Raw genomic sequence first — 13,542 nt, 5'->3', positions numbered from 1 at the left:
TCTTCGTGTGCCCGGTGTTCTGTCAAATTTTCAACCCCATCAGAAATTGCAACTCTGTTAAAAATGGCCGCGAATACAGCGATTACAAAGTAAATACTACAAACTTTCTTTAAATATAGGACTATTTACTTCTGTTTGATCATGGACGGACATGTAGAGAAAAGTTCTCCTCAGAGACATCCTGCCATGTTAGCTGCACAACAACTGCACGCCGCTCTCCGTTTATGTCTTCGCAGTGTAGTCCAGCATTATTTTACGCCATATTCGTGTTGACCATGTGGCAGCTACGCGCTCCAACGTCAGCCGGTTTTTCTGGCGGTACTCTCCAGCTGCTTCACCGACGAGCTCTCCTGGCCGTAGCAGGCGAATGAGCTGTAACTTGCTCGCCGCCATGCGGGTTGCCGATCGGCGAAGACAGTCGACAACCCCGCCGCCGTGTGACATGATCCGGGCTAGTTTGGTGTGATTTTTCACTTCGAAAAGTGAAAATAAGACTGAGGCGTCACTCGGTTCGGGTTAGCGGGTCGGCTAGCTTTCACGCCTCTTGGTTTGTATACATTCTCCGAAGCTGGGGCAGGGATATGACAAAAGCCTGACTACGGTGCCATAAAATATCGTACGGGAATACACCATTTGGTCACCACTGTTTTCTGAGGATTCCGTTTGGCATCAAGTCCGATTTAGAGATCTTTCAGAAAGCTATGGAGTCAATCCAAGAGGGTCTGAAAGAGTGAAAGTTTGCATTGAAACCTAAAAGAGAGAAATGACGTTTCTGGTAGAGAAGCTCATTGTCGAAGTGGTTGCATTGCATTCGTAGGAATAATTGACAGAGAATAAGTTTTCTTTCAGCCAAAAGTTGGTGAGTTTAATTTCCACCGACATGCGGATACATCCTCGTTCACTGCTGTCTTCACAGGCAATCCCACAAATAAAAGTCAAACAAAAATGACGTAATAAAAGTATCACTTTAGATAATTAAGTCCCATCCTGCCATCTTTTGGCAAAAAAATAATATGTAAATAATAAGCAATAGGAACATTATTTCAACATCAACTGAGGACACATTTATGAATACAAAACATTTCTCCCAACACTCACAGCTAACGGGGTGTTGCCAGATAAGTACAAAGTGCAAGCCATACTGGACATGCCCGCTCCAATTGGCGTACTGCGAGCCATGGGAATGCCATGGTAAATTCATTCCTAAGCTCTACTCAAAGACTGCACACCTGAGAGAACTGCTACATCACAACGTAGTATTTGAATGGACAACGAAACATGAAAGGGAGTGGAAAGAACTAAAGAGAACTGTTACAGTTGAGCCTTTCTTAACATTTTTTGATCCCACTAAACTAAATAAAATCTCCACCGATGCCTCCAAAGACTGTCTAGGAGCTGTCGTGCTACAAAGACATAGTGAGAAATGGCAACCTGATGACAGAAAAACGCTATGCCCAGAATGAAAAGGAGATGCTCGGTTTAGTGTCAGAAACTTATCACAAACCACTCATTTCAATTTGAATAAAGAACTTAAATGACATGCCACCAGGAATACAGCGCTTGATGTTGTCTTCAGTGCTATGACTTTGAATTAGTGTCCCTTTAAGATAATTCCCCATTTATTAATGACATTTTCTGCAATAACGTCACACCAGTTGCACAAAATTCGATTGTGCTAAGCAATTTTATTTTCTACCTGCTGTTTTTCTTCCCCCCAAATGTTTCAGCTGGAACGGCTATTTGTTCCTAGTTTTTGTTTTGTTTGCACCATCTGACTTTTCATTAAAATTTGGCAGGCTTGTTAAAAACTTTTTATTTGTCCCAGGCAGATTAGTTTATGTGGACTTCCATTTTACAGGACATTTAAGTCTGATTGCCCTGAAAACCGTATCCATTTTGCTGTCCATTTAGCTAGCCCGTAGGAGCGTAATTTGCATATGGCGGACAACACTCAGGTGACTTGAAGTTCCGCTCTGAGACCCCCAATTTGGCCAAATTTCATAACTGTCCGATATGCACGTGTGATACATCATTGGAAAGCTTAAAATGTCAATTTTCTGGGGCAAGAAAAAATTTGAATAGGAGGGCATTTAAGAAAAAAAAAAAATAACAGCAAAACCCTAACTGGAGATGAGAGCACGAGAGAGCAGAATTAAAAACGGCACGATTTTATGAGATATTATCGCGTACTTACCTTGTTTCGATCCAAAAACTCCATGTAGCATGTATCACGGACATGTATCACAAGACACAGATGTGAATGGCCAGAGCCGGATTTTGGGGGAATTTTATGGGTGAAACATAGTAATATAAAAAGGGTCACGATGCAGAAATTGCAGACATCAAGGAGTGGTCGAGATGTTCCTTTTCATATATTTACAGTTATAAACGTTTTTTTCAATTTTTCTTTGTTTGGATTGATTAGTTATCTAACATATCGGGGAAAATGCGACAATACCAATTAAAAAAAACACAATCAAGCGATAGTTATGAGGTCGATATCTGTGACTTATTTACAGACACCATTTTTTTCATTGTGACGTCATTTGTTTAAAAGTTTAAAATATGAGAGTGAATAAATTTTTAAAGTCTTTTTTTAAAACAAAATATTAGACATCAATGAATGATTCTAAGCTAAAAATGACAGACATTTTGATTATTAAATATTATTACCTTTTTATGGCTGGGTTGAAACAAAAGCGGTTGCACCACGTCTGTAAACGGGGGTTTCCAAGGTAAAACGGACAAATTCAAAATAGTTCCGGGGCTTAATGCGCCATGAATCTGCTATGGCAGCATACAGACATATTGTTCCATAAAACACAAAAGTTCTTTTGGCTTAAAATACAGCAGTTTATTTTAAAGAGGGGTGCAAGAGCAGAAACTGCTTTTTCAGTCTTCTCTGTGTTTTCCGCCATAAAGGAACACACTCCACATTTTTCATGATTAAAAAAAAGTTTAAAAAGGTGGCTTCAAAGTGAGCTTTCTGTTGTTTAGATGAAGGTAAAACCATACTTGAATGAGAGGGAAACCGTTCAACAAACATGAGAGGCTTTATTTATAAATCGCTGAAATATTGGATTGATTGAAAAACATAATTGTGAAAAGGACAAACTTATCAGAAACAAACTTCAAATGAAATAACTGGTCATTACTAGAAAGTTTTACCAGTTATTAGTTAAAGTGTAAAAGCTGCATTCTTCAACAGAATCCAGCTATTAATGGTGCAAGTGTGCACGTACACTGCCAAACATCCTGAAAAAGCGCCGAGAAGACATCTGACTGAACGCAAATTGTCAGGGCTGCGATTGGCTCCACGGCTGATCATTGCCTGGGGGAGGAGGGACAAACGGATTCATGAAATGGAACAAGGTAAAAGATGTTGACAAATCAGATGAAACACTTGCACCTGTTTTCCAACCACCTTAATTATGAGGTCATTCTTAATGGAGGGAGTGTTACTATAACAAGTGTTTTATTTTGCTGCCCGGGCAGATATGTCTGCCATCTGAATTTGTAAACTGAGTATGAGTTACTGAACTTGAATTTGAAGTTCTTAACTTGAATAGTTGAGCAATAAAACTATCATTTGAAATTGTATTATTTGATTGAAATTATTGCATTAAAACTGAATACAGTATTAAAATTGTGGCTAGAAACTGCTATTTCTGGGGAAACTGTGATACAGGGTCACTTCCTGTTGATTTTGGGGCATTTCGGTATCACTTCATGTTGATATCAAGTTGTATACGTCTGCCGATGGCATCGACGTACATGGCCGTCAATGACCTCCGTGAAGTTGGCCCCCCCATCTGATGTAAATTTAAAGATAAATGATGTCATTCGTTTGTGCTTCTATCATTTTTGAGATGTAAGCAGTTCTTATATACACAGTCAATGGAAAAACCCATTGGCAGTGTATCAAATACTTGTTCTCCCCACTGTAGGTCAATTTGAGGTCAACCGGCCTCACATTTTGATTGAAAATGGTGTCAATCGTTTTTGCTGTAAACATTTTCGTTTGTGCTGCTATCGTTTTTGAGATATTAATTTCTAAAGATGCACGATAATATTGGTTACCGTTAATTATCGGCCGATAGTAGCAATTATTACGTTACACAGATAATCCAGATGAAAAAAAAAATAATAATAATCAACCGATAATGCAATCCGATAAGTATATACTTGATTTAACCTCCAAATGTGCTCAATTGACGCAGTTTTGTCCAAATCAGCACTGCCGCCTCAACCCCTCGTCCCTCTGAAGCCACCGTGGCATGAATGGCACGTCACACGACTTGATGGCGGCTCAGTCACCAGAGTGAGTTTACTTTTCTGTGTGTGAAACAAATAATGCTCTCGCCATCTGCACAACATGCACTGCAGAAATTCCACGAGGAAGGAAGAAAGAGTGCTCATTTAACACTACTAACATGATCAGCCATTTAAAGGTTAAAGGAATTATGCTTCCGCATCAGACCTGCGCCGTCAAGGAAGACCCGATTTACGACCCTGCGCCGTAGCCTGACGCGGTCCTATTGAATTTTCAAACCCTAGCGTCATGTCGACGCATATGACGTGACGGAAATGGACTGTGATTGGTCCACTCAGACTGTTATTTCCGGTTCACCTCAAAATCACCGCCATTATACACGCAAAAATGGACCAAGTCGACGGGAGTATCATCAAAGAGCCTCATCAAGGTCAGCGATTGAATAAAAAAAAGGAAGAACCACCGAGACGTGTGTGTTTGGAATTGAGTGGCCACACGAAGCAGTGACCCAGTCGGACAAAAACTGCCAGCTTTTTACCACTTTATGTCGTATTTTTGGTTGGTGCACGTCATCTTTTTATTGTGTACATCTGTTTGTTGTGAGTGTGTGACTTATTTACGTGTCACACTTCAAGTATATGAAGAATAAAGCACAGGTTTGGTGTCAAGAGTTTTTTGATGTTTCATTTTCAACAACTGACAGTTCACACACGATACATCATCACTGATTGAGAGTGCCTCGGTGCCATAAGCGGATTTTAAGGAAGGGCCACGCCCCCCTGGTGGCCGAAAAGTGTCATTGCATGTAATTGACTTTCCTATATACACTCACCGGCCACTTTATTAGGTACACCTGTCCAACTGCTCGTTAACACTTAATTTCTTATCAGCCAATCACATGGCGGCAACTCAGTGCATTTAGGCATGTAGACATGGTTTAAGACAATCTCCTGCAGTTCAAACCGAGCATCAGTATGGGGAAGAAAGGTGATTTGAGTGACTTTGAACGTGGCATGTTTGTTGGTGCCAGAAGGGCTGGTCTGAGTATTTCAGAAACTGCTGATCTCCTGGAATTTTCACGCACAACCATCTCTAGAGTTTACAGAGAATGGTCCGAAAAAGAAAAAATATCCAGTGAGCGGCAGTTCTGTGGGCGGAAATGCCTTGTTGATGCCAGAGGTCAGAGGAGAATGGCCAGACTGGTTCGAGCTGATAGAAAGGCAACAGTCACTCAAATAACCACCCGTTACAACCAAGATAGGAAGAAGAGCATCTCTGAACGCACAGTATGTCGAACTTTGAGGCAGATGGGCTACTGCAGCAGAAGACCACGCCAGGTGCCACTCCTTTCAGCTAAGAACAGGAAACTGAGGCTACAATTTGTACAAGCTCATCGAAATTGGACAATAGAAGATTGGAAAAACGTTGCTTGTTCTCATGAGTCTCGATTTCTGCTGCGACATTCAGATGGTAGGGTCAGAATTTGGCGTCAACAACATGAAAGCATGGATCCATCCTGCCTTGTATCAACGGTTCAGGCTGGTGGTGGTGGTGTAATGGTGTGGGGAATATTTTCTTGGCACTCTTTGGTAGAGGTGGGAATCTTTTGGCACCCAATGATTCGATTACAATTACGATTCAGAGGCTCCGATTCGATTATAAATCGATTATTGATGTAGGTTCGCTACAACAGAGCCTTCTAGAGAAGTCTACTGCTTTAAGATGGCGGCAGTTAACAACGCGACAACTACTAAACGGCAAGTCTGTCATTTTGCATCTAGTTCTTTATACATGTTTTACCGGCACCGTCGTCTGTCATTTTGCATCTAGATCTACATATATGTGATATCTACTATAGCCGTATGTTTGTAGCAACTAGCAACTGGGCGTTGTTTGAAGCAGCTGTCGGCCGCAGTCAGGTATTATTGTTGTGTTTTTTTTAATTTTATTTAGCGGCATGAGTTGAACATGATATTTACTCTCAGTTCGTTCCTCATTGCGTCCCGAAGACTGCGCTGACTGTGTTTTAGGTCTGCTTTACCTGGTATAATTCAATAATCGGAATTTGCGTTTTTGTGAATTGTTCTCGAATCTTCCACGGCCGAATCGCGAATAATCTCAGAATCGGAAATTTCGCACGCCTCTACTCTTTGGGCCCCTTGGTACCAATTGAGCATCGTTGGAACGCCACAGCCTACTCGAGTATTGCTGCTGACCATGTCCATCCCTTTATGACCACAATGTACCAAACTTCTGATGGCTACTTTCAGCACGATAATGCGCCATGTCATAAAGCTGGAATCATCTCAGACTGGTTTCTTGAACATGACAATGAGATCACTGTACTCAAATGGCCTCCACAGTCACCAGATCTCAATCCAACAGAGCATCTTTGGGATGTGGTGGAGCGGGAGATTCGCATCATGAATGTGCACCCAACAAATCTGCACCAACTGTGTGATTTCATCATGTCAATACGGACCAAACTCTCTGAGGAATGCTTCCAGCACCTTGTTGAATCTATGCCACGAAGAATTGAGGCAGTTCTGAAGTTGCCTGGTACACCAGACTCACCGCTGTTCCAGCTATTGAGTCTGGCCACCATTCACGCGGATACAATTTCCAGGGCGGAGCAAGCCACAGCAAACAGACAGCGGAGTGGACCAATCAGCAACGGGCAGACGTGACGTTAGTAAAATGACGAGGGCAGGACGAGGGACTTGCGCGCGGAAGTAAACATACGAAGAGAGCGGAGTTTATTCAACATGGCTAGCGCGAGACAGACTGTTGTCAATGATTCGTGTCGATGTGTTTTTGGTAATTTAAAACTGATTTTACCGTGGATTGGAACATATTCTCGGCTCTCCCGTTCACCATCTGTGTTGTTGTCGAGACGACTTTCGACGCGCAAGAGTGACGTTGCTCGTTAAGAACACGTCACACAAATAAACGAATCTGATTTGTCGATTGATTTTGTACCTGCTCCCAGACTATACTCTCAGTGTTTGAAAAATACAGGGAGAACAGTCTGGCAGAGCCAGGCAAGTTCTGAAGGAAAAAGGGGGTCCAAACCGTTACTAGCATGGTGTACCTAATAAAGTGGCCGGTGAGTGTATATAAAAAAAGTTTGAAAAACAATAAAACTGCAACAAAAATGAATGAAATAAACAAAAAAATATATTCTTTATAATGGGTCAAAATTATTTTTCGAAGAGATCATGTGACTAGCATCTTAAATTGTCATTTGCTTTGCATATAATAAAATATATATATATGAAGGGAGGGCAATTTTATTTTTCAAATGATTTTTTGCTTTGATTAAAAATATTTTGATTGAAGCAACTTTTTTGGGGATTGAATGATTGAGACACGAATGTCCTACCCATAATATCAAAGAAAACTTTTACAATGAAAAATTAAGTGTTCAAATGCAAATTTTTCAATCGCAAATATTTTTTCGCATCCAAAAACTTTTCCATAATTGAAATATTTCTTTTTTTGATTGAAGTGATTTTTCTTTATGAAAATATATTTTTTTGAAGCAACTTATTTTTTGATTGAATAATAAGGCCAAAAATTTCCTGGCCAAAATGTGGCCCGAACACAAATAAACATTACTTCAATCAAAAAAGTTGCTTAAATTAAAAAAAAAAAAAAAAAAAAAAAAAAAAAAAAAAAAAACTTGCCATCAAAATAAAAAGAAAAATAGCTTTCACATTCATTTTTTTTTTTTTTTTTTTAGTTTTTTGAGTTTCAAATTTATTTTTGCATTCAAACAAATTTTTTTGGGTTGAAAATATATATTTGATTGAAGCAACTTTTTTATGATTGAATAATAGAGACACAAATGTACCTCCATATGGCTCCGCCCAGGGGATACAATTTTTGACTATTCTCGAACCTGAACGCACCCCAACTCTTGGATGACAAATCAACAGAGCAGAGAGTCGACTCGACACAGCTGGTAAGATCTTCAATTTATTCAGAGTAAGTAACGCACCGCTTTTGACCGTCAGTAACGGTAACAGCGTTGTAACAGCGGAAAAAGTAATTAGTTAGATTACCCCGTTACTGGAAAAATAACGCCGTTACGTAACGGCGTTATTTATAACGGCGTTACTCCCAGCACTGGTGGCTTGGCGGTGAATTACAGAGCAACGCGTCATCTCGCTGGAGAACCGTCGAATGACGCCGAAGTCGCTGCGCCATCACCGCAACGGGAGCATAACTCACGCTATAAACAGCATTACAAAGATTTGTGAAACGAACAAGAGGCTGCCGCTAGTGCGAAGGCTAAAGCTAATAGTGGTGCCTTAAAGTGCCTGTGACACCATAAAAAAAATCTTAAATAGAATTATTATGCGAATTAATCTTATTTTGAGATGATTCCAATATATACAACAATTTGGCAAAGTGCAGATGATGAGAAATGAGTCTTTCAATCTGCCATTTAGCTACTCCTGTCATTATGGCACTCTGGCTCCACCATCTGGGCGATGACGTCGGCAGAGTAACAATTTAAGCCGATTTAGAATCCGGCCCAAATAGAGAAGGAAGATTCAAAACGAGGAAAAGACGACAGAGAGCAGCAAAATGTCATCATTGGTTTCATCTCTCCAATATTTTTACACGATATTCTTTTCATCCAAGTATTTTTTCCCCAATTGCTAAATAAATGGTATGGTCATGACAAATAACAGTCTTGTGCTAAATGGAATATAAAATTAAAATGCATTTATTAAGTACGACAGGGCTAAATTACTGCATAATGGTCAAAACTGGAGATTTCTTAAACCTCCTGAATGGTATTTTATGCCACCGGAGTTAGTCAGCTCTTGTCATTTCCCTGCGGTTACTCGGAGACAAGGAAAGAGTGTATACAAAACAGGAGGCGTGAGAGCTAGGTGACATGCTAATACACACGACTACACGAGGAAGTGCGCAGGCGAGTTAGAGAGGCGACAGCCCGTGCGCACATTTGTTGCTTGTGAAGCATCCAGAGGGATGGCTGTATATAATGCCTTTTGTACTGTTGTGATGGGTTTTGAAAATGTGCAGACCCTAACTGATACATGCTAATTGCTTGTGTGGATTGTTATTGCTGTTTCAGCAGCTACTTGTACAAACAAATTTGAAATGCTTTTATTGAAGATAAGAGTGATTTAATTTCATTTTAGTTTCATTCTGCAAGTGTTGATGTCAAGAGCAGCTGAATAAGGTCAGCAAACCACACGGATGTCTGTCATTGTCATTTTGGAGCTTAGCTCACTGTCTAGCTAGGACTTTGCTCCAATGTCCTGGCAAGTACAGTACAATGATTTATAATACATGTTTTTGGATAGTTTTTGTTTTAATTTAGAGGGAGTTAAGAGGTATTTAAAGGATTAATTCCGACTTACGCGGAAATCTGGGTTAAATCGCCAGCGCAGGAATGGAACTCGTTCGTAAACTGGGGACTACCTCTATCTCAAAAACGATAGCAGCACAAACAAATTTTTTTACAGCACAAACAAATGACACCAATTTTTAGCCATTTTTAATCAAAATTGGTTGGGGTTGGTTGACACCAGATTGACCTATAAAAGAATTGTTGAAACGATAGCAGCGCAAACAAGCACAAACCTAACACAAACGGATGACATTTTCAATAAATTTGTTGCTGAATTCTTTGAATTCAAAAGGTGACCCTGTGACTGACCTTCTTGGTAGGCACCATCCCCCATCACCAGATGAAGGATGTTTGGATATAGATGCTGGTGCTCACTTCCCAAAATGCTAAACGCCAAACTGGTGCCCACGTCAATATTGTCATCTTCATCATCGCGTATAGCCTGAAATATGAGAAGGGAAAAGAAAAAAAAAAAAAAGATTTTTGGTCAACATGTTTTGTTTTGTTGTTTTTTTTTCTTTACTATAAATATCATTAGACGCTGCGGGGGTGTCACATGATGCATACAGAAAATAAAAAGCAAAATAAGAAAATGTGTAATATCGTATTGACATTTGTGGCGCCTAGAGAACGTTGTAACGTATTGGCACGAATATAAGACGGCCCTGATTATAAGACGACCACCTCTTTTTCAAGACTCAAGTTTGAAAAAAGAATTTTTGAACACCAAATCAATTTTTATACAGAAAATGATTACAGTACATCTGAAACAAGTGATTATAACAATATATTTGAGAGAAAAAGCATGTTATTTTGCCTCATTCAAATCTTAATATCTGAACATTTAAATATGTAAATTAAAGTACAATCACATTCGTAAATGAAAGTCTTCTGGTTTTTGAAATGTAAATAAACCAATCTATTGTGATAAAACAACAAAATTGCAATAACTGCATTAACCATCAAAGTGAAGTCTAACTGTAACTGTAGTCTTGAAAAAAATCTGAATAAGGAAAAACATTGCAATAAAATAATGCAAACTGGTTAAACTTGAGAGTAGCTGAGATCTGTCATTACAGAACATCGCTTCAATGATATCTGGCGCCATCTATATTCAGGCTAATACGGTACTTTAAATATATGTATATGATAATTAAGTAGTCCTTGCTGTCTGAAATGATCCATACTACACACTCCTAACTAGATGTGCGACAATATATGACAATGGTGAGATATTGCAATACATTTAGGCCGTTTACATGGTGACACTAAAATTGTGTCGCGGAATGACCTAGCCTTTATACGTTGACGGCGAAAACAGAAGGCGAAAACGCAAACTTTTGATTCTGGCCTCCAAAGCGATTGTGGGGATTGCTCCGCAACCAAATGAATGGAACGTTCTCGCTCCGATGTCAGCAGTCGCGTACGTCACTTTGAGCGTGCGCAGTCGCTGCAAGTAGACATTCAAAATAGCAAAGATGGCAGTATTTGTAATATTTTTAATTTAAACACATTTCATTTGTGCACCTTTTGAAGCAAAAGACAAAAAAACGCATGGGCGTCAGTGCTTTGTGGGTTTGTTTGTTTTTTAACTCACAAGCAATGTTTTACATTTAGATTTGTAAACAACAGCAAACGCAAAAGAAATATGAGAAAAAAGGAAAAAAAAACAAACAAAGAAAAAACTAGGATTTGGGAATCTCTGGCATGAAGCCGATTCGATATGTATCTAGATAAACCGGTAACGATTCGATTAAAAAATGATACATTTTTAAGGACGAGCGATTCGATACAGTTTAAGAACGATACGGTTCGATACAGTGTGGAAACGATATGATAGTAATAGTACTGCAACGATTAATTGATTAACTCGAGTATTCGATAAGAAAAAAATATTCGAATTGAATTTTGTTGCTTCGAGTATTCGTTTAATTACAGTGCCGTTGTAATGGTTTATTTTGAAAGTGTTTTACATTTAGTTTTATTGATTAGGGTGGATACACTGTCCTCTGGTCTGCTTCATTTCACATGGCTGAATCCAACTGCTCCCTGTTAAGGCCAACGTAAGCAAAGTTTTTGTTTGGGCTAATGTTTTTTTAATGCATTCGTGATTTAGTTTTTAGGTATATTTAGTCGTTTTTAGTGGGAATGTGAGTCTGAACCATTTGTTAAGAGCATTGCAAAAAAAAAAGTAAGCATTTTATAGCATTTAAGCTAGGGGACTTTTGCTATGTAAGTTAGCCAATTATTCTTTTGTTGTACATAGATCCTCATTTATTTGTTTTTTTATACAGTTTGAGGCTCACCCCAGGTATTTTAATTTTTCATGTTCTTTATCCGATTACTCGATTATTTGAATTAACTAGCTCATCGATTAATCGACTACTAAAATAATCGATAGCTGCAGCCCTAGATAGTAAACATTTGTTGTTTGTTCTTACAGTATTTTAAACGGATAAAGGAGACCAAATTTCTACAAGCAAAATTAAACAACAAAAGTTCATACCAATGTATGTTTATTTTTGAGACATGAAAAAAAAATAAGGCAAACTAAATGACCATCATTTTGTTGGATGGGATTGATAATAAAATAAAACTCTAGTGACAGTGCATTAATTCCACACACATCCAAGCGGTCCATATCATTCAGGAGCATAAAATACCGCGTGTATTGTGACATAAACATGCTTTTTCGTGTCACATGCACTTTAATCTCTGTATTACAGTGCCTTGCAAAAGTATTCGGCCCCCTTGAACCTTGCAACCTTTCGCCACATTTCAGGCTTCAAACATAAAGATATAAAATTTTAAATTTTTGTCAAGAATCAACAACAAGTGGGACACAATCGTGAAGTGGAACAAAATTTATTGGATAATTTAAACTTTTTTAACGGATAAAAAACTGAAAAGTGGGGCGTGCAATATTATTCGGCCCCCTTGCATTAATACTTTGTAGCGCCACCTTTTGCTCCAATTACAGCTGCAAGTCGCTTGGGGTATGTTTCTATCAGTTTTGCACATCGAGAGACTGACATTCTTGCCCATTCTTCCTTGCAAAACAGCTCGAGCTCAGTGAAGTTGGATGGAGAGTGTTTGTGAACAGCAGTCTTCAGCTCTTTCCACAGATTCTCGATTGGAGTCAGGTCTGGACTTTGACTTGGCCATTCTAACACCTGGATACGTTTATTTTTTAACCATTCCATTGTAGATTTGGCTTTATGTTTTGGATCATTGTCCTGTTGGAAGATAAATCTCCGTCACAGTCTCAGGTCTTGTGCAGATACCAACAGGTTTTCTTCCAGAATGTTCCTGTATTTGGCTGCATCCATCTTCCCGTCAATTTTAACCATCTTCCCTGTCCCTGCTGAAGAAAAGCAGGCCCAAACCATGATGCTGCCACCACCATGTTTGACTGTGGAGATGGTGTGTTCAGGGTGATGAGCTGTGTTGCTTTTACGCCAAACATATCGTTTTGCATTGTGGCCAAAAAGTTCAATTTTGGTTTCATCTGACCAGAGCACCTTCTTCCACATGTTTGGTGTGTCTCCCAGGTGGCTTGTGGCAAACTTTAAACGAGACTTTTTATGGATATCTTTGAGAAATGGCCAGTCTTCCATAAAGGCCAGATTTGTGCATTGTACAACTGATTGTTGACCTATGGACAGACTCTCCCACCTCACCTGTAGATCTCTGCAGTTCATCCAGAGTGATCATGGACCTCTTGGCTGCATCTCTGATCAGTTTTCTCCTTGTTTGAGAAGAAAGTTTGGAAGGACGGCCAGGTTGGTAGATTTGCAGTGGTCTGATGCTCCTTCCATTTCAATATGATGGCTTGCACAGTGCTCCTTGAGATGTTTAATGCTTGGGAAATCTTTTTGTA

General features: G+C 39.3%; 1 protein-coding gene across 6 annotated transcripts in view; it reads right to left on the bottom strand.

Moving 5' to 3' along the window:
- Positions 1–885: 885 nt before the first annotated feature.
- nek1 (NIMA-related kinase 1) overlaps positions 886–13,542 on the bottom strand; it is an 83,580-nt gene continuing 70,923 nt past the window's right edge. For 2 of the 6 annotated variants that reach the window (XM_057840995.1, XM_057840996.1), the window contains exons 34-35: positions 9,972–10,104; positions 890–3,331 (exon numbers count right to left, since the gene is read on the bottom strand). In XM_057840995.1, the coding sequence (XP_057696978.1) occupies positions 3,297–3,331; positions 9,972–10,104 (168 nt within the window). In that variant the 3' untranslated portion in view covers positions 890–3,296. Of the gene's footprint in view, positions 3,332–9,971; positions 10,105–13,542 lie in introns of all 6 variants that reach the window. The other 4 variants (XM_057840994.1, XM_057840993.1, XM_057840999.1 and 1 more) reach the window with 4 other exon arrangements.

This window comes from Corythoichthys intestinalis, chromosome 7, assembly GCF_030265065.1.
Source record: "Corythoichthys intestinalis isolate RoL2023-P3 chromosome 7, ASM3026506v1, whole genome shotgun sequence".
NCBI lineage: Eukaryota > Metazoa > Chordata > Actinopteri > Syngnathiformes > Syngnathidae > Corythoichthys > Corythoichthys intestinalis.
The sequence above is the reverse complement of the archived record's forward strand: the minus strand, read 5'-3'. Positions and strand labels throughout refer to the sequence as shown.